The sequence below is a fragment of the Cavia porcellus genome, unplaced genomic scaffold (genome assembly GCF_034190915.1).
Source record: "Cavia porcellus strain 051 isolate PalLab524CR breed Dunkin Hartley unplaced genomic scaffold, mCavPor4.1 scaffold_40, whole genome shotgun sequence".
Classification (NCBI taxonomy): Eukaryota; Metazoa; Chordata; class Mammalia; order Rodentia; family Caviidae; genus Cavia; species Cavia porcellus.
In genome coordinates, this window is record NW_026947523.1 from 7,062,752 (window position 1) to 7,088,394 (window position 25,643).

Below are 25,643 nucleotides of genomic sequence, written 5' to 3' on the forward strand. Positions count from 1 at the left end.
GGAGGCTGTGGCAGGAGGATGGCAAGCTGGATAACTCAGTGATTGGGCAAGACCCTGTCTCAAAAGAAAAGAAAAGAAAAAGGCCAGGTGCCTGGAGTGTGGCTCATGCCTATAATCCCAGCACAGGCGCTAAGGCAGGAGGATTGCTTCAAGTCCCAGGCAAGCCTGGGCTGCACAGTGTTCAGGACCTGCTGTCCCTAGACTGCACAGCAAGACCGTCTCAAAAAACAAAGCAGGGGAGAGGCGAAGTGGGGCTGGAATGCAGCCCAGTTCAAAGGCAGTGGGGTCAGTCCCCAGCACAGGAAAAAACAAAACAAAACAAAAAACAACCCTCTCAGGCATCATCCTACCTGCCTGAGTGAGGAGACAGCTCCAGAGCGATTGTGGGGCTTTGTGTCACATGGTGTCACCAAGAAAGGTCCCAAGTCTGGGTCTGGGTGCCCGATTTTCAAGCACATGGGCCTGCCCCCTCCAAGAGCAGCCCCGGGGCTCAGAGGGCACCTACAGTGCTCCGTGCCCCTGCACCACCACCCTGCTGTCACCTGGGAAATCACCTCTGCCCTCCCCGGTCATCAGGACCCTGACCAGGCTGGGACCTGGGCTGGAGAGGTGGCACTGAGCCTGGCTGTCCTCTTTGTGGCCTTGACCTGTTGGTGGCTGCCAGCAGCAAACCGGCAGCAGAGAGTGACGGGGAGCTGCCAGTGACAGGAAGGACCCAGGCTTGCCAGGCTCCCAAGAGAGGTCACAGCAGGGAAGCCCTAGGAAGGAGGCTGGTGTGGCAGGCCGGTGGCTGGGTGAGTGAGGTTCTTTCTTTATTGGTGTTTTTGAGACTGGGTCTCACTGTATCCTTCAGACTGGCCTTGAACTCACAGTGATCCTCCTGTCTCAGCCTCCCCCTCAGGGCTGAGATTACAGGCCTGCCTCATGGGCCAGCTCTGTGGAGGCTGAGAAGCTGAGCCCCGCCTTGGCATCAGGTTTCCCGTCTCGGAGGCCCTGCAGTGCAGGACCAAGAGAAGGGGGCTGGCTGGGCGCAGTAGTGTGATCTGAGCTGGCGCAGCTGTTCATTGAGAAATGAGCAGCAGAGACACCACCCACCCTCCCACCCGCTGCTCTGCAACAAAGAGATCCTGGCTGCAACTGGGGCTACACGAGGCTATTTTTGTGAAAAGCTGAGAATTCCAAAGCTCATCTTCTGGAAAAAAGCCTCCCACCTCGGAGGTTCCACCTGTGCTGTGATTCGACGCCTGTCACTGCAGCCAACAGGGACGGCCCAGGACCCTGTGGCCTTGAACCCACATAACAGCCCTTGAAGGGACAGAGACCCCTAAGGTGATGGGGCCACTTCACAGTGATGTGGAAACTCAGACAGAAGGTAGGAAACCTGGCCAACATCACACAGCCGGTGAGGGGAGCGGGGTTTAAAATGCAGAAGCTCAAACCTGGGTATGGCAGTGCACACCTGTCATCCTGGTTCTGGGGAGGCTGAAGCGGGAGGATCCCTGCGTTCAATGCCAGCTTGCACTACACAGCAAAACTCTGCTGAAACAGAAATAAAGAAAAGGAAAAGGAAAAAAATGCCCACATGAGAGGAGGCCCCTATCCACGGGCTTCAGCACTCAGGCTGAGGTGCGAGGATCAGGAGCAGCTTGGGCAGCATAGTAAGACCTTGACTCAAAACAGAAAGAGAAAAAATTTTAATAAAAAAAACCCCCGCAAACTGGGTGTGGTGGTTCACACCTGTAATCCCAGCACTTGGGAGGCTGAGGCAAGATTATTTTGAGTTTGAGGACAGCCTGGGCTACAAAGTGAGCCCAAGACCAGCCTGAACTGCATAGTGAGACCTTGTCTCAAGAAAACCAAAAAAAAAAAAAAAAAAAAAAAGACAAAAAGCAGCACAGTGCCCCATGAGCAGGGTTCCAGCCATGCAGGCAGGCGGCCCAGGGAGGGCATCGGCCCCTTCTCCATCCCTGCTGGCTGCAGAGAGCCCTTGAGACCCGGGTCAGGAGGATCTGCCACCCTGACACCTGGGAGCTGTCGTCATGGTCATGGAAATGCTGTCTTCTTTCTTTGGCTGCCCAGAGCTCAAGGTCAAGCTCTTCTGCTAAAAGGGTCCACAGGACCAGGTCCAGCTCAGGGCTAATATTTTCTTTTGTTTTCTTTCTTCCTTCCTTTTTTTTTTTTTTTTTTTTTGAGACAGGGTCTCACTATGCAGTTCAGGCTGGCAGGGAATTCCCAGCTATCCTCTTGCCTCAGTTTCCCAAGTGCTGGAATTCCAGGCACATACCACCACTCCTGGGCCTTTTGTGAATTTGATTTTGATTTCTGGGTTCTTTTGTTTGCTTTTTTTTTTTTTTTTTTAACTTTTTATCAGTACCAGGGATCGAACTCACGACCGCCTGCTTGCAAGGCAGGTGCTTATGCCGCTGAGCTAAATCCCCAGTCCCTTGTTTGTTTGTTTGGTCTTTGAGACGGGGTCTCACCATGTAGTTCAGTCCAGTCTTAAACTCACCATGTAGCCCACGCTAGCCTCAAACTCTTGAAGATTCTCCCACTTTTTCTTTTTTTGGTACCAGGGGATTGAACTCATGACCTAACACTTGCCAAACCCACCTTGAGTACTGCAATTACAGGTGTGTGCCATCACACACAGCCTTCAGGTTTATTTTGAGACTGCTTCTGAGTAGCTGGGATTACAGGTGTGCAGCACTGTGTCCAGCCACCGGCAACACTTCTGGCCACTAGAGGGTGAATAGTGAACGAAACACACAAAATTTCTGTCTTTCTGATGCTGACAGTCAAGAAGGGAGAAAGACAATAAAAGGACCTAAAGCTGTAATTATAGTGTCTGTCAGAAGGCAATAAATGCTCAAGAAAACTATTAAATAGGGAGGTGAGGCAGGGTGTGGTCATACATGCCTGTAATCCCAGTGCTGTGGAGGCTGAATCAGGAGAATTCCTGCAACTTTAAGCTCAGCCTCGGATACATAATGAGACCCTGTCTCAAAAAAAGCAAACAGGGGGCTGGGGATTTAGCTCAGCGGCATAAGTGCCTGTCTGGCAAGTTCAAGATCTCAAGTTTGATGCCTAGTACCAAAATAAATAAACAAATAAATAAAATGATGTCTCATACCCACTCCTCTGTAGTTTGCTTGTTTTAGATTGAACAATATACCCAGAATATCATTCTACAGTAATATACAGAGAGCATTCTCAGGCCGGTCTTGGGGGTATAACCTGCAATCTCAGATGCTGTGGAGGCCGAGACAGGAGGGTGGCAAGTGCAAGGTCAGCCCGGGCAACATATCAAGATCTTGTTTCAAAATAAAAAAATAAAAAGGACTGCAGATGTGGCTCAGTGCCATAGCCTGGTTACACTCCTGAGGACAGAGAACAAAAGCTTTCTTATTCCTTGATATGGCTTCATATCTTTCTGTTGCATGGTGTACCACATGTGTTTTCTGAAGGCCAGTCCTCTGCTGCCTTGAACTCTTGACCCTGACTTGCCCTTTGAAGTCCACTCTGTCCTGAGCCCTGTCCCGCAGAGAGGCCGGAGGCGCTGCTGCAGTGTGGGGCTGGGAGCCCTGGCCCTTCTCACTCTGTTCTCTTCCAGCCTTCACGGGTTCCAGCTCGACTTTTCCCTCTAGCTGCGACCTTCAGTAATCATTGGCTACCCTTTGTCCATTCAAATGGCACAGATTTGCAAGCCTGGCCTGGTGCCAGGTACTGGGCTAGGCCCAAAGGCCATGTGGCTACCATAGAGATGTCCTCTGCTGTCACGGAGGCTGAGACCAAGTCACCAGGGTGGCATTGGAAAGCCCCTCAGTGCTCCCTGGAGCGATGCAGGGAATTAATAAAGTGGCCTGTCCTGGCTGCCCAGCAAGGAAACCATCCTGCCAGGGTGGCATTGTTGCAAGCCTGGGAGCCAAAAACCAGAAAGGAAGACAGGGAACCCAGAACACTGCGCCTGTAGCCCCCCAGCCTGGACCCTAGCCAGGTTCCCATGTGGTGAAAGGCCTCAGCGCTGGCTCCTGTCCCTCTGTCCCCCACGCCACCCAGCCCTCCATTCCCTGGAGACCCCCAGAGTCTGCCCAGCCCCCGGCTCTGCTCCAGCCCCTCCCCACCTGTGGGCCTCACAGTTTCTGTGTCACTATGTCTGTCATTTCCCTGGCCTCAGGCTAATGTCATGGCAGGACTGCCTGGTGGTTAGAATCGTGTTCTCTGGAGCCCAAGCACCAGCTCTGTGTCACATGACTTGCGTGACCATGGACAACTTCCCTGACCTCTGTGTCCTGAGTAAGGCGAAAGGAGATAACAAAGGAGACCAGTAGAAGTTACTGTTGGAGTGTGTGTCCAGCGCTGACCTGGCTTCCATCCTAGTATAGGGGTGGGGGTGGGATATAAGAGCAGCTACCTTATGCAGTTGTTGTGAGTGTAAAAATTAATATAAACAGCTGGATGTGCACAACTGTATTCCCAGCAGTCAGAAGGCTAAGGAGGGAGGACTGCTGTGAGTTCAAGACTAGCCTGGGCTACATAATAGGTTCAAAGTTTTGAGACTGAACTACAAAATCTCAAAAAACCTAAAACCAACAAACCAGAATAAAACGTATTCAGGCATTGGGGCATGGTGGTGCACACCTGCAATTCCTGGAGACAGAGCGGGAGGATTGCTGTGAGCTTGAGGACAAAGCCAGGACTACACAGTGAGGTTTTTTTGTTATTATTGTTTTTTTTTGAGACAGGGTCTCTCTATGCAGTTCAAGCTGGCCTTGAGCTCATTTTGTAGCCCAGGCTGGTCTCGAACTCAAAAGGATCCTCCTGCCTCAGCCTCCTGAGTGCTGCGATTACAGGCGTGAGCCACCACACCCGGCTTTCTTCTTCTTTTTGAGACAGAGTTTCACCATTTATTTCAGGCTGGCTTTGAATTCATGGTAAGATTAGAGCCATGCACCACCACATCTAGCTCAATTGTTATTTCGGTTAAAACACGCTGCAATATTTTCCCAACTCTTTGTTTTGTCTTGTTATTGTGGTACTAGGGGTTGCACTGTCCCGATCTTTCTAATTTAATTTAATTTCTCATTTTGTTACAGGTCTTGTTAAATCGCTAAATTGCCCTAGGCTGGGTTTAAGTTTGTAATCTTTCTGCTTCGCCCCCCAGAGTGCTGAGATTACAGGTCAGCACCACCACACCTAGGTACATTGGCCTTTTGAAAGATGACTTGGCTGCAGTACACAGGACGCGTTAGACAAACAAGGAGAACAAGCGTGGCTCAGTCCCCGCAAGCGCTGACCCAGCTTGGTTGGCCCTAAAGGTCGCCTAGCAACCAGAAAGCACTGCAGTTTCTGTGCTTTGACCGCCTGTTAGAGGAGATCCCATCCCATTTATCTCCATGCCCCGCCTCCGCCCCGGACAGGAGCCTATAATCAACCCTGCCCGGGGTCAGGGGGCGGGAAGAGGTTTTCTATTGGTCAGTTCTCCGGAAACGACGGGAGTCGGATCCTAGCGCACGTCGTGGGTGCATGGACAAGTTGAGTGGCGGCAGCCAGTGGTGCGGCCGGGAGCCTGTTGGCGAGATCGGACACCCCGCGAGCTACGCGGAGACCTCCTCCCGCCGGGTCTTGTTTCTTTCCATTGCAGTAGTGGACCACGACTCGCGTGAGCCCTTCGAGACCCAGCTTCTTCTCCCAGCTGCCGCCCTGTGTCGGCGGGTGGTGGTGGCGTGGTCTCGGTGATTGTGTGGGGAGCCGACGGGTGTTCGGGTTCCCACCGGCCCACGTCCCCTCTACGTGACCAGCGCCCCAAGAGGAGGCCGGGATGTTTGTTCTGGTAGAGATGGTGGACACGGTGCGGATCCCCCCGTGGCAGTTTGATAGGAAACTCAACGACTCCATTGCCGAGGAGCTGAACAAGAAATTGGCCAACAAGGTACTGGGCTTCGAGGCCCAGGGGTGCCCAGCCCTGGCCTTGGGCAAGTAGCGGGATGCGGTGAGGTGCACCCGGCCTCGTAAGGAGGTTGGAGGGGATCAAAAGAGAAAAATGGAGCCAGGCGTGGTGTGTAATCCCCACACTCTGGAAAGCTGAGGCAGTCACAAGTGTGTCACAAGTTTAGATTGTCTGGTCACTCAGTGACTTAGGTCCTACCTCAAAATAGAAAACAGGGGATAGAACTCAGGTCAAAGGCCCTGGGTTCAGTCCCCAGACCACAGAGTAAATAAATAATAAATAATAAATAGCCTCAATAGGAAGTGCTAGATTCCACACTTGAAATCACACTTGCCAGCTTTGGCAAAGTGATTGTCTCCCAGCTTCAGTTTCTAGTGCACGAGGTTTGCTGTCGGGAGCTTTACCATTCAGTCCTGCACACCTGCGTGGCCGCCTCTTGCCCCGGGGCTGGCTCCTGCCATCACTCCCCTCCTCAGAGCTCATCACGCCTCTTCTTCTCTTCCTTGTCTTCTCTTCCTCTTTTCTTTTCCTTTCTTCTTTCTTTCTTACTACTTTTTTTGTTTTGTTTTGTCTTTCTGAGACAGAGTCTCACTCTGCAGCTCAGGCTGGCCTTGAACTCATTTTGTAACCCAGGCTGGCCTTGAACTTGCAACGATCCTCCTGCCTCCGCTCTCCTGCCTCAGCCTCCCGAGTGCTGGGATTATAGGCACTCGTGCCTCACCTGGTACTTCTTATCTTTATCTGCACTCTTGGGTACTGCTTTTCTTTTCCCTCTCCTTGTGTGTTTTCTGCCTCGCAGCTTCCCTCCCCACACTTAGCCAGAGTCTAGAGGAGCAGCGGCTCTGTACTTAGCTGTTGATTGGGTGAATGAAAGCAGCAAGGGTTAGGGTGAGGGTTAGGGCCTGTGCGGTGAGGAAGAGGGAGGTGGTGGAGGAGGAGGGAACCGCCCTGCAGGACAGGCCCTCACCCACCTGTGCGAAAGAGGGACTTGATCTGGAATTAGGGATAAACAGCTGTGTCTGGGAGGTGGCACTCCGATAGTGTGGAGCTAATGGGGGGTTCACTTTTGGAGGTGCCAGTGGGGGTGCAGAGAGAGGCATGTAGGTGGCAGAATCGGAAGGTGCAAAGGTCCTACAGAAGGAGCGTGCTGAAGCACCTGCCAGGGCATGGACAAGGCTGGGTGGCCAGCAGAGGTGAATTGGGGAGGGTAGGCAGGTAAGGCTGGCAAGAGCCAAGCTGTCCGTCTCTGGGGGACTCTTCAGGGTGCAGGTCTTCTGAGAGCAATAGAAGGTGGTGGGCTGAGAAGGGTCAAGAGCTGCCTGGGCCAGGTGAGGAGACCCACTCGGGGAGCTCCACTCTAGGGTGGAGTTGTGGGGAGCACCCTGGAGGCCTGGGCACTGACTTCCAGCAGTTACTTTATAAGTGGAAAGCTGGCGGTAGGGCATCAAGTGGGGCACAGGGCACTGGGGGCCCTTTGGGGATGAAGCTGAGCCCTCGAGGGCAGGCAGGGCTGTGGCTCCCTGAAGCGCACTCATTTCCTTTAGTGTCTGAAGCCAGCGGCTGGCTCAGCTGTGTATCTGCCCCTCAGTGGCTGGGTAGCCGGTTGTTGGGGCTGGGGTGGTCTCTGGGTGGCAGCCCCAGAGCACTCACTGTGTCCACCTCTGCGTCTGGGAGCTGAGCTGGGGGAGCTCAGCTGTGGCTCTCATGCACCCCAGTGAGTGCGGGCTTTGGGGGCACTGGAAAATGAGGTTCGACCCATGATTCCTGGTAGCAACAAGGACCCTTGACTGATTCCTAGTTACTACTTGTGAGCCAGGCGCTGGGCTGGGGGCTCTCTATCCATTCTCTGTTCATTTAACAGTAACACAGCTGGTCTTTCTTTTTCCTTTCCTTCCTTCCTTTGTGGTATCACTGTGTTCTCCAGGCTGACCCCAAACTTGCAGTGATCCTCCTGCCTCAGCCTTCTAAGTGCTGGGATCATGTGTGCACCACCATGCCTGGCTTCTTTGGGGGGAGGTGCCAGGGATTGAACTAACAACCTCGTGCTTGCCAGGCAGGTGCTTATGCCACTGAGCTAAATCCCTGGCCTCTGGTTTCTTTTTTAACAAGGTCCTGAGGATTGAACCCAGGACCTGCACACTGAACTACATCCCCAGCCCTTTTTATTTATTTTGCTAAATAAATTGGGCTCAAACTTGTGATGGTCTCACCTCAGCCTCGAAGAGTGCCAGGATTACAGTTGTACATCGCCACACCTGGCTGGTATTTCTTTTTTTGCAGATGGGGAAACTGAGGCTCAGATCAGGAAGGAATGTGGTTTGGTCCTGCTCTCAGCTTAACCCATGTGCAGACCCTGCCTTCCATTCTGGAGGACAGAACTGTAGCACATAGTCCTAGGGACAAATTCAAGAAAGACAAACTTTGCCCGTGACATTGGTCAGGATGTGTGCGCAGCCTGAAACTGCAGAGAAATCTTAATAATCCATGGGGAAGGGCTGGGGATTTAGCTTAGCAGCATGAGTGCCTGCCTTGCAAGCACGCAGTCATGAGTTGAATCCTTGGTACCAAAAAAAAAAAAAAAAAAAAATCCATGGGGAAAATCATGATTGTGCTGTGCCCTGTATTTAGACAAGTCAGGAACGGCAGCATATGCTTATAATCTAAGCATTTGGGAGGCTGAGGCAGGAGAGTCGCTGCAAGTTTGAGGCCTACCTGAGCCACATGTGAGACCCTGCCTCAAACAGTAACTAGAACAGCAGCAATAGCTTTGGAAACAACAAACAAAACAACAAAGCCAAATAAAAGATTTTGGTTAAAAAAAATAGAAAAGGAAACCTATGATCAGAGAGGCGGGGGGGGGGGGCGTGGAGCTGGCACTGGAAGCTGAGTCTGTCTGATCACCAGGGCCTTGCACTTTCCAGAGCTCTGCATTCTTTTTTTTTTATTTAAAGATTAAAAAAAAAAAAGCAGTAAAAATACAGAATTTCAAGTACAAGTAATACAGAATTTCAAGAAAAAAATATACAGGAAGAAATCACTAGTTAATAGATTACATACTGTCATCTTAGAAACAGTTGTCCAAATTACAAAATTAAAGCATACAAAGTGGGCATTCATACAGTGAGATTGCAGACAGTTCTCTTCCGTGATCCAACAAAAACTCAGTAATATGGTTTCTATCCTACACACTTAAATATACATGCAGTTGTATCCTTTAGATCACTTTCTTTTCCTCTCTTTCTTACAGAATTACACTTTTTGGGTTTTATTACTCCCACAGTTCTTATAACTTTTTTTTTTTTTGAAGAGTTAAAAACAAACAAACAAACAAAAAAAAACAAATGCGACCAAGCAAAACAGTCAGAACAGAAGGATGGACATAGTACATGATGAAACAACAGAATACTAGGTGATCAACAATGGTTACCATTACGCCTCTTGCTATCTTAAAAAGAGTTACCTATATCATCAGATATAATAGAATTGAACAAAACAGTACAGAACAAGACCAATAAAACCTACATTGGAGACCTTACAGGACTTCAAAAGAAGATAATAGTCAAACCATAATGGGCATCATAGTAAATCTTACTGCCTTCAAAGTGGTTGCCGATACCCTCAAACTTGATACTATCAACAGAGCTCTGCATTCTTCTGAGGTCCCCGTCATATCACCTCCTTCACATCCTGCAGAATCCTGGCTCATTCCGTCTTTGTTGTTGGTGGTGGTGGTTTTGAGATAGGGTCTCAAGGTGTGTAGTCCAGGCTGGGCCTTGAATTCCCAGCAGTCCTCCTGTCTCAGCCTCCCCAGTGCTGGGATTCCGGCATGTGTTCCTAAGCCCAGCTCATCACAAGCATCTCTGCAGAGCCTGCAGGGGTGGGTCCCAGGGTCAGCATGGGTCACACACATGCCTGCAGGTCGTGTACAACGTGGGACTCTGCATCTGCCTGTTCGACATAACCAGGCTGGAGGACTCCTACGTGTTCCCGGGAGACGGCGCATCCCACACCAAAGGTAGGCCAGGTGCCCTGTCTTCCGGGGCATGGTGCTCAGTCCAGCACAGTGGGAGTCTTGGGGGGGGGTGGGGGACAGGGAACTCAGGGTCCCCTCCTGACACTGCAGGAGTTGGCTTGGTGATGGCGAGCATACTGGCACCCTCTCTAGGCCCCAATTTCCTTTTCTGTGAGACACGGGGGCAGGTGGACGTGGTGACCCTCGAGGTTCTGCAGCTACCAGGTTGGCCCCATCGGTGCCCCTTTGGGTCCCAGCTGTCTCCAAGCCCAGCTCTCAGCCCAGCACTTGGCCTGCCCTCAGATAGTGGGGGGGAATGGGTAGGGTGGGTAGACACACTGGGGAGCAATGGCGTGTGGGCCAGCTCGGTGCTAGACCACAGTATCCAAACCTACACTCTGCCACTTATTAGCAGTGTGTCCTGAGTAGACTGTCACTTCCCTGGACCTCTGATTCCTAATGCAGTGTATTTTCAGAATACACTGAGGCTGAGGCAGGAGGATGACTGTGAGTTCAAGCCTGGCCTAGGCAAGGCCTCTTTTACTTTGAAATAGAATCGCATTGTGTAGCCCAGGCTGGGCTTGAACTCATGAGCTCCTGCTGCCTCAGCTTCCCCGGCGCTGGGTTCCAGGTGTGCGCCACCAGGCCTGGCTCGGCCTTTGCTGTTGTTGAATTGACCACTGGACATGCCCTTTGGAAGCAGACAGCTTGGGGTTTTTTTTTGGTACTGGGAATCAAACTCACAACCATGCTCTTGCAAGGCAGGCGCTTATGCCGCTGAGCCAAATCCCCGACCCTTTTTTTTTTTTATAATTTTTTTTTTTTTGGTACCGGGGATCAAATTCACGACCTTGCAATTGCAAAGCAGGTGCTTATGCCGCTGAGCTAAATGCCCAGCCTCACAGCTTGGGTTTTTATCTGTTCAAAGTTGTCCACCAGCACCGCTGTCTAACTCCATGATACTTCCCTCACTCCTGCAAGAAGCCCTGTGGCGCTCAGCGGCCGCTCCTCACATCCGTCTGCAGTGGCTTCCAGTCGATGTGCACCTGCCTGTTCTGGACACATCAACCATACAGTGTGTGGCCTTTTGCCTGCAGCTGCTGCCACATCATGCCCTCAAGGTCCAGAGGTTCATCTGTGTTGTAGCAAGTGTCAGAATTTTTTTAAATTTTTGTGTTTGTTTGTAGTGCTTGGGGTAGAACCCAGGCCTTCACATGCTAAGCAAGTGCTCTGCACTGAGCCACACCCCTGCCTCCTCCTTTTTTGAGGCTGACTAATATTCTATGGTGTGCATACACCATGTTTTGTTTATCCCTTCAGCCCTTGGTGGACCTGTGCTGCCCACTTACTTGCTTTTTTTGTTTTTTGTCTTTTTTGTTTTTATCGGTACCAGGGATCGAACTCACAACTGCCTGCTTGCAAGGCAGGCGCTTATGCCACTGAGCTAAATCCCCAGCCCCTCCACCACTTGCTTTTGCATGTGGTTTCAGAGGGAGCTCCCAGGCACCGAACTCCAAGCCCTGTGCCCAAACCAGGCCTGGCACCAACCTGGTCCAGGCTCTGCAGGTTTGTGAGACCTTGCTGAGCGCTGCGTCACCTGGAGGATGGGTCCTCCCGTCCCTGGGAGGAAAGCGCAAGGCTCGGCATCTTCCAGCTGGCTTGTTCTTGAAACCACTCCCTCTCCTCCCCTTGTCTCCCCGCCTGGCTCGGGCACAGGGAAGCAGGTGGCATCCAGTTGGGAGGGGTGGCCCTGCGGTCCAGGGAGGGTACTGGTAGATGGAAGCCTGTGAGGGGTGACCTTGTCCCAGGAAGGCAGGACTCTACCTGGTGGCCTTGTCTGGGGGAGGACGTGGGAGTCTCCCAGGGCACATTGGGGCAGCATGGCTGTGTCACTCAGCCTCTCAGAGCCTGGCCTCATGGTGACATCCAGGGCAGGAGGCCACTCCTTGGCTACTGTCTGGGGCCAGTAGCAAGGACAAGTGACCAGGCGACAACATGGTTCCTCTAGGGGCCAGGGCAGAATCTGACACCTTAGCTGGTGTTTTCCTTGGGGTCAGGTGAACGGGATCCCCTGGGCCAGGGCCTGAGCACCCCCAAAGACAACTGCTACGTGGTCACTCCCAGCACACCCTCTCCTATGTGTCCAGCCATTTTTAGTACACTGTTCCGGGTCACAGCTGGAACTTGTTTCCAATCCCAATCCCATCACCAGTTGCTGCTACCCTGCTCAGAGGGGACCCTGGGGCAAGGCTGGAATGGACCTGGACTCAGCCCAGGACCTGGGAGCCAGCCCGCCCCCCAGGCAGGGGTGGGGCCCGGTGACCAGCTGAGGAGGTGGCCACCTTCTGGCTGCGCTTGAGCCCCCTTGTCTCCATGTGTCCCCCCTTGCAGTGCATTTCCGCTATGTGGTATTCCACCCGTTCCTGGACGAGATTCTGATCGGGAAGATCAAGGGCTGCAGTCCTGAAGGGGTGCACGGTAAGTGGGGACCCCGCCCCGGGCCGGGCAGGACCAGAGGGCTGGATCAGCCTCACAGGCTGTCACTCAGCTCCTCAGGTGGCCACTGGAGCCGGTGGAGGGGACTGGGTGCTTGGTGTCCCCGTCTGAGGTTTTGGGGTGCAGGTGCCTGGGGTTTTTGCAGGGCTGCTCAGGCTGGGGTAGGCACTGCCAGGGGCTCTGCGGCTGGAAGGGGACATCTGTCCCGCAGCAGCATGGAGGAAGGACCTGAGGGCCCAGGCCCTGTCACCACCTTTTCTTCCAGTCTCCCTAGGGTTCTTCGATGACATCCTCATTCCCCCGGAGTCCCTGCAGCAGCCTGCCAAGTTGTATCCTCCCATGGGCAGAGAGCCCGAGTCACTCCGGCCTGTTAGGGGGACCGTCCCACTGCCACAGTGACTCTGTGCCCGCCCCCACTGTGGGGGGGCCTCTGCTCACGCTGACCTGGTGTCCTTGTCCCTGTGCCTGTCTGGGTGGCAGAGTCGAGTACTGAGCACCACAGGTCCCTTCCAGCATCCTTTGCTCCTGCTGGCCCTGAGGGGTCACCACAAAGATTTCCAGGGTTACCCTGCTGCTGAGCTCCGCAGGAGGGGAACGTGCCAGGGCTGGGCTGGGCTGGGCTGGGTTTCTCTCTCTGGCCTGGCTGTCCCCATCCCAGCCCTCCTTGCTGTCTCTAATCTGAGACATCACCCCTGCGCTGCAGCGGCCAGTGGGGCCCTGTGGCGGGACTGCCATTACAGAGCAGTATGGCTCTGGCTGTGCGCGGGTAGGGGTGGGCGCCTCCATCTGGCAAGCCAAGAGCAGGGCCTACGGAATTTGCCAGGAGTCCGGTGACCCCCAGCCCACCGGTTCCGCCTGCTCAGACTGGGGGCAGCCTCCCTCCCAGGGTGGGTGCTTGGGTGGACTCTGGAGGCCCTGACTCCAGGTCTGGTTGCACCTTGACCCTGGCCCCAGCGACGAGGCGGAGCAGGTGTGGGTGTGGGAGTACGAGACAGAGGAGGGAGCGCATGACCTGTACATGGACACAGGCGAGGAGATCCGCTTCCGGGTGGTGGACGAGAGCTTCGTGGACACCTCGCCCACGGGGCCCAGGTCAGCTGAGGCTGCTGCTACCAGCGAGGAGCCGCCCAGGAAAGAGGCCCCTTACTCGCTTGTGGTGAGAGCCCCATGTGTGTGCAGGGAAGAGGGGGGCGGGAGAGTGCACTCAGGCAGGCCCTTTAACCTCTGAGCCCAGATCCCTCTTGTGTGGTCCTGGCCTGAAACTGAGGCCAGAATGCCTGGGTTTCTGCAGGGCGGGACCACAGGGTAACAGCTGCCATGGAGATGGGTGGGGAGCCAGTCCCCTATGTGAATGCAGAGACACTGCTAGGTGAGGTCCCAAGGGGCTTCACTGTTTTGATGGTACTAGCAATTGACCTCAGGGCATTTGCACTGAGCTAACTGCCAGCCCTTTTTTATTGAGACTGAGTTTGTGTGCAAGCCTTAAGCTTACAGTGATTCTACCTCAGTCTTATAGTGTAAAACATGGATGTTGTCTTCCTGGCAGGGGTCCATTATCGAGCCTGGGCTGGGCCTCCTCTCTTGGTGGACCAATAGCTAACCTGTCCTGGGCTCCAGCGACCAGCAGTGGACCAGATGCTGAAGAGTCTGTGCTCCTGAGCTGGCCTGGGTGAGACACAGAGCACTGCCAGCTCGCCTGCCCCACCAACCTGCCCTGATCCTCCCAGAGTGATGCCCTAGAAGTCCTGCTATCCCACAGGCTTTATTTTTGCAGCCTTGGGGATTGGATGCTGGCATGTGCTCTACCACTGAGCTCCGTCCCTGCCCTTTTTGAGATGGTCTGACTGTGTAACTGCCCAAGATAGTCTCAACCTGAGATCCTTCTGCCTCAGCCTCTGAGTAGCTGGGATTACAGGCAGAGACATTAATGGCAGCATCAGCAAGAAAGGGCCATACTCCTTTGTCTCAACAGCCAGTACCATGACCTAAGGTCAGTAAATGAACTGCCGCGCTGGACCACATCCCTTTTGCAAATGACCACCAACCCCACAAAGTGTTGGCAGGAACATAAAGAGCACCCCCTCTGCTCAGCATTTGGGAGGTGGTCACCCGAAGTCAGCCAGCACACTGGACCTGAGGGTGAGACTGTGGGGTTTGCAGGCCCGGAGCACAGCAGGGATCACATGGAGCACACTGATGCCTGGGCAGGGGACAGGAGGTGGCGGCTCCTTCCCACCAGGGAAGCCACACCGTGCCAACACACCAGCAACTCTGGAGCAGACCACAAACAGCAGACACCACGCGTACAGGAGCAGTCCATGATATTTTTCTTGCAAGAACAAAAGGTTCTCTGGGCTCCTGGAGCCGCCAGTCAGATGGTCAGGCAGAATAAAAACTGCAGAGGGGAGTGTCATCCTGTCCTCGAAAATAAATATGGTCGCGCAGGGCCACCCTAGGTGGGAACCAGACTGAAGGCGGGACAGCAGGGCTGTGCCGGGGAGGTGCAGTGGGCGGGCAGGGGGTCTGGAGGCGCCATGGGGAGCAGGAAGCCTGGTGCCCTGGCCGGCGAGGCCACCGCTGGTGAGGCCATGGCTGGCGGTGGCAGCCTCACTGCTGCAGCTCCTTCATCCTGTTGAGGGCGCTACCCGCGCGGAACCACTCAATCTGGGTCTCGTTGAAGGTGTGGTTCAGCAGGATGGTCTCCTGTGTCCCGTTGGGGTGCTTGATGATGCACGTGAGGGGCTGCAGGGGGAGGCAGGTATGGGTGGGGAGCAGTGGGGATCCCTCATAAGCAGGGGTGCCCACCCAGCGGGGAGCCCCCTCACCTTGCCAGGGGCGAAGTCCCGCAGGCCCTGAATGGTCAGCTTGTCCACAGGGTGGATCTTGTTGTAGTCGGCAGGGTCGGCAAAGGTGAGGGGCAGCAGGCCCTGCTTCTTCAAGTTGGTTTCTGAAGGGAGAGGGTCACTCAGTCAAGAGGGTGTCATTGCCACCCTTGCCTGGGGAGCTGCCCTTTCTAACTGATGGGCTGGGACAGGGGACAGGCAGTGGCTCCTGGGCCTGTGTCACAGGGGCATCAGCACAGGTGTCTGGGCCATGCTGGTAGACAGGGCCACAAGGGGAACAATTCAGTTGAGCAGCCTGGCTTTCAGTGGCACAGGTCTGAGTTTCAAGCAGGAGCTGTGTGGCTGTGCCACCATGAGCAGCAGGAAGCTGTGAAGGGTCTGGGGTGGCCAAGGCAGGGCGGCTGACCAGGGCTGTGACAGAGGGGTAGGGGACACAGCCGTGGGGGCTTGGCTCACCATGGATCCTGGCAAAGCTCTTGGTGATGATGGCCCGGCCCCCAAGGTGGCGCGGCTCCAAGGCCGCATGTTCCCGGCTCGAGCCCTCGCCGTAGTTCTCATCACCGACCACCACCCACCGGATGCCATGTTTCTGTGACAAGCGGTGACAAGGTCACAAGACTGAGGGCACCGTGCTTGCCTGCCCAGTACCCTCCAGCCTGGGCCCTGGCTTCCAAAGTTGGTGAATCAGGCCCGACCAGGCACCTCGGGGAAAGGCGCGCTGGTGTGGCCCCGGCTGCCTGTGTGCCTGAAGGAGGCAGGGACTCGGGCCACTGTGGGACAGAGTGGTGGGGGACGCTGCAAATGGTGTCACTTCCGGGTGGTCCTGGGCCGGGCCTGTCCTTGCCCTGATAGCTGCAGGCCGCTCCTGGCCCCCACTCCTCTGGCCTACCTTGTAGTATCGGGCAGTGTCTGGGACAGGGCCAAACTCCTGCGTGACAGCGTTGCGCACAGAGTTGGCCTTGCCATTCTCGATGTTGATGGCGCCAATGAGCAGATTGTTGGATATGTTGTCCAGGTGACCACGGAATTTGAGCCAGGGGCCTGCAGCCGAGATGTGGTCGGTGGTGCACTTCCCTTTGACCTAAGGGGGTGGGCAGAGGACAGTGGTCAGTAGGTGGCCCCTTGCTGGGACCTGGGGGCAGGGGATGGTGACAAAGGAAACACATGAGGCTCTCTGGACCACCGACCTGCAGTCCAAAGGCTCACACAGAGGCTTGGGCTTCTCAGTGTCCAGGGCAGGACAAGGACAAGTAAAACTCCAGGCTGGGCCCTGAACTAAGCCACCCAGCATGGAGGATGAGGCCTCCTGCTGGCCAGAGAAGGGAGGCAGGGACACAGAGTGCCCCTGTGCAGGCTGACAAGTCTCGCATTGCCTGGGCTTAACCTGGGCCGTGTCACAGCAGGTCCTGGGAGCCCTGACGGCTCATACAGGTCCTGTTCCCAGGCCACTGAGTGCCCGCAGGCCCCACTGACCTTGATGAGGATCTGCAGGTCTTCCAGGTCTTTGCCGTCCCACTTGTCAAAGGGCTCCAGGAGCTGCAGGCGCTGGCTGGTGGGGCTCACGTCCACCCGCTGCCCGCTGCTGTCCTTGGGGGGGTGCTGGTAGGTGTCTTGCCCTGGGTCAAACTCCTGCAGCAGGGGATTGGGACAGGTCAGATGCCCGAGGCCTCGGTCCCTATGGGAACAGATCTAAGGGGGAGAGAGCTGCCCACACCCCAAGTGCCCTCTCTTTTTTAAATTTTGTCTTTCTTGAGACAGGGTCTCGCTATGCAGTTCAGGCTGGCCTTGAGCTCACTTTGTAGCCCAGGCTGGACTGGAACTCGAAATGATCCTCCTACCTCAGCCTCCCAAGTGCTGGGATTGTAGGCGTAAGCCACCACGCCTAGCTAAAGTCCCTCTCTTGAGGCAGAGCAGCCCATGGAAAGTAGTCTCTGCGGGCCAGGGAGGTGCAACTGCGCGGGTGCTGGGCAGGAAGCGCCTGGATGCCCAGCGGGCAGGCCCCACTCACCCCTCGGGGCAGCTCATCTGCGTCCGGAGCCTCCAGCTTGAACTTCTTCCCGTCCTTGCCTGTCAGGAAGTCGGTTTCTGGGTTGAACTTGAGGGTTCCTGCGATGGCCAGGGCTGTGACGATCTGGAGAGGAGGCCAGTTCCCCCAGTCAGCACCAAACACCCCACCTTCCCCTCAACAGACAGAGTGCCCCCAGGCCCTTGCCCTTCTGCTTGGGGGCGGAACTCAGGGGCCCCAGAGCTACTGCTGTGTCTCCTCCAGGCCCAGCTGGCACAGAAGCGCTCGTGACAGGGATGTCTCTGCTGGGCAGTACAGAGTGTGCAGAAAGCACGAGGACTTGGGAGTGCACCCCAAACTGGTGCAGGTGACAGAAGAGGGAGGCCACCGAGGGCCAGGAGCACTTCAACTTGCTCTGTGCCTCCAGTGACAGCACCCCCAACTTTTACTCAACTTAGGGACAAGCTGGGCATGGGAGTGCATAGCCCAAGTTACTTGGAAGCTGAGGCTGGAAAGTCACTGAAGCCCGGAGGACTAAAAAACCCCATGAAGCCGGGAGTGGCAGGACATGCCTGTGAGCCTGGGATCTCGGGACTCCGAGAGGCTGAGGCAGGAAGAACACGAGTTTGAGCTTAGCCTGGGCAGTTTAGCAACTTGGCGAGTCCCTGTCTCAAAAAAATAGCTGGGACTGTAACCCTGGGTTCAATCTCTGGGGAAGGTGGCCTATAAGTGTGATCCTAGCACTTGAGGGGTTGGGGTAGGGGGACTGCCACAAATTCAAGGCCCGCCTGGACTACACAGCAAAACCTTGTCTCAAAAAAAGGAAGAGAAAAGGAAGAAGAAAAATTTCGAGTAAGCAAGCATGCTACAGACATGTAACCCTGCCCGCTGGACCCGAGACTCACGGTCAGGACCTGACCACGCTCATGCAGCTGCTGGGACTACAGAAAGGCTGGCATCTGTCCCTGGAGTAAGAGTCCTTACTTCCTGCTTGTACCCACTAACTGCTCAATGAACATCTGGGCACCTGGTGACTCAAGGGAGGGCTGGGCAGGGAGCACCAAGGCAGCCCCAGCCCTCCCAGGGAGCCTGGGAGCTCGCACTCCTCTGACACCCAGGAGTGGGCTTCGAGGGTCCCCGGCTACACCCAGCCAGGTGGCCCCACCTCTGGGGACGTGACGAAGGCGTGGGTCTCTGGGTTTGCATCATTGCGGCCTGTGAAGTTCCTGTTGTAGGAGGTGACGATTGTGTTCTTCTCTCCCTTCTTGATGTCCTTCCTGTCAGGCCAGGAGGACAAGTTTAGGGACAGCTGGCCTTGTCACCTGGCTGGTCTCAAGACCAGATGGGCCAGGTTCTTGAGGCACATGCCCAGCTGGCAATCGAGAACAGAACTGGACCTCCCTAAGACCCGTAACAGCGCAGTAGCAGACCCCAGGTCGCCAGGGCTGTGTGACCACGGAGGACAGAGGCAGAGCCCACTTCTCCTGACCCGAGTGGCAGCCCCCTCAGAGCCCCTGGCTGTGGCCATCAGGATGTGAACTCATGGCTTCTCCCCACAGCCAGGCTCCTCCTGTCCTTGTCATCCACTGGCCGCCCCCACCCCACCCCCTGCAGATCTTCAGCAGTCGCTGGGGCCTTGACTCGGATCTCTTCTCTGTCCCAGTGATGCCTCCCTCAGCCTCTGGGGCTCCACACTCCAGCACGCAGGGGCTGTGCCAGTCAGAGGTGCTGCTCACCTGTCCCACTGGCCAATGCAAGGGCCACAGGCATTGGCCAGGACGATGCCGCCCACTTCCCTCAGGATCTGAGCCTGTGGCAGGAGAGACAGGGCTGTGGGGCAGGGAAAGGTGGCTAGCCGGGGGCCAGCAGCCACCTTACTCGGTAGCATTAGCTGCGGGCAGGGCAGGGTGGGGCAGGTAAGCACTCACGTAGCCGTCCCGCTCGATGGTGGCACGGATCTGCTCTGAGCCTGGGGTGATGGTGAATTGGGACTTGCACTTAAGTCCATGGGCCAATGCCTGTTTGGCCACAGCTGCCGAGCGCCCCATGTCCTCATAGCTCGAATTGGTACAGCTGCCGATGAGACCTGGTGCATTGTGGGAGGTGGGGTCAGGGTCCTGAGGAGGCAGTGACCAGAGGCCTCATCTGCCCTCAATCCCAGATCTGGTTCATGTTCACCAACCGAGGTGGGGCAGAGACTGTTAGTAACAGAGATAAGCTAGAAGCAGCCTACGTGTCCAGCAGTAAAGGACCAGGTGCTCACGAAATAGCCTGAACAGCGAGGCCGCCGACCAACACTGAACAGTGTTGTGCCAGGAGCACAGTCCACGTGTGCACCTGAGGCTAACGAGTGGGCTGACCTGACAGGTTAGCTGCTGCTTTTCTACATATTTTCTGTTTCTTCCCATCGAACCACGTCCCCAGCCTTCTTTTATTTTTCGGAGATAAGGTCATGGTGAACTGTCAAAGCTGGGCTCAAACCTGTGACCCAGGATCCTGCCTCAGCCTCAGAGTGCTGGGATTGCCTGGCTTTACAAGTTTGAAAACTCTTCCTGTTAGTGTTTGATACAATAAGCATGTATTTCTTTTATACCAAGAAAAGGTTATTATTATTATTATTTTTGTCTTTTTCATTTTTATTAGTACCAGGGAGCGAACTCACGACTGCCTGCTTGCAAGGCAGGCGCTTAAGCTGCTGAGCTAAATCCCCAGCCCCGATAAGGTTATTTTTTTAGTGGCCCCACTGTAGAAAGTGCCTGCTTAGGAAGTGGCACAGAGCAGAGGGCACTGCCCAGGGTGCTGGCAGCTGGCGCGGCATGAGGCACTTACCCACTCGGATGTCCAGGGGCCACCCTTCCTTCTCCGCCACAGCACCCACGTCTGCCACAGGGTGAGCCAGGTCGGGTGTGAAGGGCCCGTTGATGTGTGGTTTCAGCTGAAAAGACACGGATGCAAGGAGCCCGCGGAGCGGTGGGAACAAGTGCTGGTGCGAGCTGAGCCCGGCCTCTGTTCTCGCCTCCCAGGTCCCACAGGCAGGCTGCTGCCCAGCCTAGCGGCTCAGACCTCATCCACTAACTCGCAGGAGCTGCACTGCTGCTGTGGTCTCTCAATGAGCCCAGGCTTTTGGCCAGGCGCTTCCCACGTGTGGACCCTCGTTAATATAGTGTAAGGCTCTGTGCTTGGCACACAGCAAACAAGCGACTGTCACCACACAACCCACCACTGCCGCTGCGTCACCCACAGCCAAGGGAGGCTCGTTCAGTGGCACCCCACCCCGCCTGTGTCCTCGGATCCTCCCAGTGCCTCCCCAGCGGGCGGCCTAGGATGCCAAACCCTATAGGCCTTGCTTCACCTCTGATGATGAGACAAAGCTCGAGTGAAATCCTGGCCTCCACTAAACCTGGGGGAAGTCGAACTGCTACCCATTTCTGACTTGCCAGCCACAGCCTCCTCCACTGTCCCCTGGGTTGGAATCACACCTCCCCCACCCTGTCAGGGGCCCTGAGAACCAAGAGCCAGGCAGGACTTGCACCAGCTTCTGATCCCAAGGAAGCAGTGTCCCCCCCCTGCTTAGGAGCCCCCCCAAATCTGGGGTCCTTCCTCACCTCGTTGAGGTTAATCTCAATCAGCTGGTCGTACTGGCAGCCAGGGTCAGGTACCAAGTGGTCCTTGAATTCATCAGCAAGACTGGCAATGTCTGCAGTCCGCAAGGGCGGGAGTGAGGCACAGGAAGTGGACACCAGTGCTGAGCCCCCAGACACGTGGGTAGCAACCTGGCACCCACCATGCACTGACTGCACCAGGACACTGCCCCTGCCTTCAAGGAGTCACAGCCTGGGGAAGGGGCTGGCAGTCAGCCCACAGTGACGCCAGGACAGGAGCTGCTCAGGAACACAGTTAAATGGGGGAGGCAGGGACTGAGGTGGTGTCAGGTGGGGCTCCCTGCACCAGGCGCAGTGCTTGGAAGCTTTGACCTGCACGCCCTGCCTTCCAGCGCTGGAGCCTGTGTCCTCCTCAGAGCATCAGGCCCAAGGGAGCTGAGGGTGGGCAGCAGGGGAGAGGTTTGGTTCACCCTAGGGCAGTGGGTACACAGAAGAGAACGCTGCCATTTCTGGAGCTTCCTGCAGGGGGCACTGGGGACCAGGCCACTGCAGTCACCCAGCTCAGAAACAGCAGCCAGGCCTAACTTATCAGGGCTTCTGACGCTGGTCAGGTCACACCAGGTTAAGGACTCTGCTCTAAAGGGATTCTGCTCTAGAGGGACTGGGAGGGCCAGGGACATAGCTCAGCGGCATAAACCCTGCCTGGCAAGCGCAGGGTTCTGAGTTCAAGTCCCAGTACCTAAATAAATAAATAAAAGGGCCAGAGGCAGCTTCCTCCTGAGGCAGGACATAGCATGAGTGTCCTGTCCACCATGCTGTGGCCCCTCCAGCTCACCTGCCCGGCCTGTCTTGCTCAGGTACTTCTTCATCCTGTGGTTGTATGGGAACACTGAAGTGGTGGCCCCGATTTCAGCACCCATGTTGCAGATGGTTGCCATGCCTAGGAGAAACAGGGCCTGAGGCCTGGCTGGGCTGGGGTCCCAACCGCCTCCACACACTGGGGAACAGCAGAGGTTTCTCCCTGCTCACGGGGCTCCTAGTGGCAGGGACCCTCATTCCTGAGGGCGAGGGCAGTGTGTGTGTGGCTCGCCTGAGACCTGGCTATCTTGCTGGGCAGTGGTGACTGCCACCATGTACTGAAGAGCCACTATGTACTGAAGACTGGACTGGCCAAACACTGGCCAGCTGTTACTGTGTACATTTCACAGACAAGGGACCTGGCTCAGGGTTCAAGGTCATGCTGTGTACATTTCACAGACAAGGGACCTGGCTCAGGGTTCAAGGTCATGCAGAAAGCAAATAAAAGCTGGTGCTGGGCTCAGATCTAAATCTGCCTGCCCTCCTGCACTCACACCCCGGTGCTATGCAGACGTTCTCCTGAATTCCAGTAGTAAGAATGGACACGCTGGGATGGTGCCTATACCATCAGCGGAGACAGAGGCGAGACCCCATCTCAAAGAAAATAAATAAAGGCTGGGTGTCTCGTGCTATTTGTGAACTGACGGCTCACTGGCGGCTCCCAGCCCAGGCCCATTACCGGTCTCCCAGCCAAGCGATGCCTCAGTGGCAGAGGGAGGGGCTGAAGGGAGCTGAGGTGGCACCTGGGAAGCCTGGCCCGGCCAGGGCTGAGCCCTATTTTGAGCCTCCTGCATTTCCAAGGGTGCAGGTAGCATGGACACCAGGTCCTAGGCTCACACCTGGTTTTGGAGGCTACTGGGCAAAATCTCTATCCCACAGGAAGCAAGCAAGGCTCTGCCACCAGCTAAAGGAAGACACAGGGCTCAGTCACTCTGTGGATGAAGCTGGTGCTGAGTGACCGTCCCCCCTCCCACCTCCATCCTCTCTAGAGTTTCACCCACATGGCCCACTGCTTGGCCAGGACCCCAACACAGAAACTTCCTGGCACCTTGGGACGGGTCCTGATCACTCTGTCAGATCACTGAGGGACCTGCACTAGACAGTGTCTAGGGCCATCCATCCAATAGGAGCATCCCTAACCCCACGCTGCGGGACACTTTTCCAGAGAAGCCTAGCTGGCCCAAGCAGGATGAGGGCTGCGAGGTAAGTGCCCCCTCACCAGTGCAGGAGATGGAGTCAACACCGGGCCCATGGTACTCCACAATGGCGCCTGTGCCACCTTTCACTGTGAGGATGCCTGCCACCTTCAGGATCACATCTTTGGGTGAGGTCCAACCGGACAGGGAGCCTGTCAGCTTCACTCCGATCACCTGTGAAGTGGAAGGCGAGACGATGGTTCCAAGCAGGAAGTCTGGGAATTGAGCTGCTGGCCTCCCCTCTCTGCTCATTTGTCCCTGCCTCCCTCCCCAAGGAATTCAAGCCCGACCCACTTCCCTGGCTCCAGCATAAGTCCTTCCCTGCCCCTCACCTTGGGACACTTCAGCTCCCAGGGGATCCCAGCCATGACGTCCACGGCATCGGCACCCCCGACCCCAATGCAGATGCCACCCAGGCCACCGCCATTAGGGGTATGGGAGTCAGTGCCGATGAGAAGAACCCCAGGGTAAGCGTAGTTTTCCAGAATGATCTGAAAAAGAATCGAGATCATCAGCCTCAGTAGAGAATGGAGGTGGAACCAAAGGAGTCCACCAAGCTGCCCCCACTCCCAGGGCTGCCCTCGGGCGGGTAGGGTAGGGAGCTAGCTCAGTGAGCCAGGAGGAGCTGCTCTTTGGATGTAGGCGGCTGGGGCTCATGAGTAGCTCTGACGGTTCCTGTGTTGCTCGGCCTGTACCTGCCTCCCCATGCCTCAGTTTCCAGTCTGTGCTATAGTCTAAACACACTCATGCCACCCTAACCCCAGGAGGCGAGAGCCAGATAAACCGGCATATAAGCATGCCCTGGCTCCAGGAGCTCCTGGGGTGGCAGTGTGCCTACATGGCTGCTCATTGCAGGACAATTCCATCAGGAGCTAGCTGCAGTCCACACAGTACAGCTAAGGAGGTTCCAGGTGCAGAGCCATCAGTCTCTCCACTGCTCAGCCAGGAGATATGTGCGCCTCCCTTCCCTGCCCTGACACCCTGGAGGTGACTGAGGACTGAAGCGACACTTGTGGAAAGGTGCCAACCTGCATGTTTTGTTTCCCAGTGTTGCCTGCACCTGGACACTCCTAGCTGGGAAGTCCCTGGATTGGGCGATCCCCCAGAACACCTAGTGAGAAAGTGGCAGGGTGCAGGTCAGCACCCACCTGCAGCCCTGCCCCTGCCCAGGCCCTGAGGTGCTTCCCTCTTGGGATGGTCCCTGGGCCAGGCACCACATCATTGGGGCCCCTCCCCTACTAGCCGCTGTGGGGCCTTGGCAATCACTTCACCCCTCCCCTCCAGGCTTCAGGCTCCTCTTCTGACAAGTATCACCTCTCAGATCCCTGGGATGACTCTGCAGATCGTATATACCCAGCAGGCACCATAGCAGGGTGGGGCGCTTTACTACTTCACAGCAAGAGCCTCCACTCTAGGCTATGCCCTGGAGCAGATGGCATCACGCCCACCCTTGGGTGCCGGGAGGACCAGAGATGTGAAAGGCTCCGAGGAGGAGCACGGTGAGGCTCCCAAACACTACAGACACCATGGCCTCGGCCTTGCTGTGCCGAGACTCAGCAAAGGCTCAGCCCCTCACCCTTGGTGATGCGAAGACTGAAGATGCAGCTCCTTCCAGCCCCAGCCGGCAGCCAGCTGGGAAGAACAGGCCAACCCTGCTTCACCAGTCCATCTGTCTGCCCCGCCCCTGCCCCAGCCATGTACAGAGACGCGAACTATGGACAGGATTCAAAGTGGGCCGCGTGGTGTAGACAGGATGTGGCCCACATCAGGAGGGGAGAGGTTACAGAGCCATCAACTGTGGAAAGTGTCACGACGAAGTGGATTGGGACAGTGGCCTCAGTGCTCCCGGGATTTGGCTGGGTGGATGGGGTGACGGTAGACAAACATGAAAAATATGTAACTGTAAACTCAGCCATCTATTCACACAACACACATGCATGCCAGTCTGTCCCCAGCCAGGCCCAGGCCAAAGCTAGACATGAACGAAGGCATCACAATCCCTGCCCCATGGAGCCCACAGGGCAGGGAAAAAGCACTAGGGATGCAACTGTGGACAGAACTCCAGAGCTCAGGGAGTTGCAAGGGGGAGGCCCTGCCGCAGGGCACAGGCAGGGCCAGGGGTCACAGGAAGCAGAAAGCTGAGACTCGGAGTAGCAGGTCGGCTGGGCCAGCCGGAAGGGCTGGGTTTGGTGGGATGAAGGGCACAGAGGGGAGGGCACGGTCCCTGGGGGAGTACCCCTGTTCAGGGACAGATATGCCAGGCTGAACACTTTGCAGGTGACGCAGCGTGGGTGTAAATCACTGTCACAGCCCTAACTGTGGCCTAAGAGCTGCCAAGAAAGTCTTGGGATACTGGGATTGACTGGGGCACCCTTCCTAACCGGAGGCCAAATTCAGGCCCACCCGCCTCACTTCCTGCTGCAGTGCTCTCTGGCCTCAGGCTGGCGTGTGTGACCTGCCACCCTGGCAGCTCTATCCTGGCAAGGGCAATGGCATAAAAGGGCAGTGTGCTGATCCCTTGTTGGCTCCGGTTTCAGAGTGGGGCAGAGCTAAGGCCCCAGGAAAGGTCAGATGACAGCCTGACTCAGCGCGTCTGGAAGTGAGGCCCCGGATGGAGGCGGAAGATGATGACCTTGGAAAGGGGCAGAGCAGGCTCCAGCAGTGGGCATGGACGCTAAGTGGGC

General features: G+C 55.8%; 2 protein-coding genes across 2 annotated transcripts in view; one reads left to right on the forward strand and one right to left on the reverse strand.

Moving 5' to 3' along the window:
* The first annotated feature begins 5,481 nt into the window (after positions 1 to 5,481).
* Polr3h (RNA polymerase III subunit H) lies at positions 5,482 to 14,868 on the forward strand. The gene is made up of 6 exons (XM_003470521.5): positions 5,482 to 5,929; positions 9,866 to 9,962; positions 12,351 to 12,437; positions 12,721 to 12,784; positions 13,410 to 13,611; positions 14,002 to 14,868. The coding sequence occupies exons 1-6, from the start codon at positions 5,819 to 5,821 to the stop codon at positions 14,053 to 14,055; spliced, it is 615 nt and encodes a 204-aa protein (XP_003470569.1). The 5' UTR covers positions 5,482 to 5,818; the 3' UTR covers positions 14,056 to 14,868.
* The window catches only part of Aco2 (aconitase 2), a 36,034-nt gene continuing 25,150 nt past the window's right edge, over positions 14,760 to 25,643 (reverse strand). Inside the window, exons 5-18 of the mRNA XM_003470384.5 lie at positions 23,292 to 23,450; positions 22,983 to 23,133; positions 21,741 to 21,845; positions 20,909 to 21,000; positions 20,133 to 20,238; positions 19,232 to 19,389; positions 19,040 to 19,113; positions 18,469 to 18,580; positions 17,307 to 17,429; positions 16,772 to 16,927; positions 16,188 to 16,379; positions 15,755 to 15,887; positions 15,281 to 15,402; positions 14,760 to 15,197 (exon numbers count right to left, since the gene is read on the reverse strand). Of these exons, the coding sequence (XP_003470432.2) occupies positions 15,063 to 15,197; positions 15,281 to 15,402; positions 15,755 to 15,887; positions 16,188 to 16,379; positions 16,772 to 16,927; positions 17,307 to 17,429; positions 18,469 to 18,580; positions 19,040 to 19,113; positions 19,232 to 19,389; positions 20,133 to 20,238; positions 20,909 to 21,000; positions 21,741 to 21,845; positions 22,983 to 23,133; positions 23,292 to 23,450 (1,818 nt within the window). The 3' untranslated portion in view covers positions 14,760 to 15,062. The remainder of the gene's footprint in view (positions 15,198 to 15,280; positions 15,403 to 15,754; positions 15,888 to 16,187; positions 16,380 to 16,771; positions 16,928 to 17,306; positions 17,430 to 18,468; positions 18,581 to 19,039; positions 19,114 to 19,231; positions 19,390 to 20,132; positions 20,239 to 20,908; positions 21,001 to 21,740; positions 21,846 to 22,982; positions 23,134 to 23,291; positions 23,451 to 25,643) is intronic.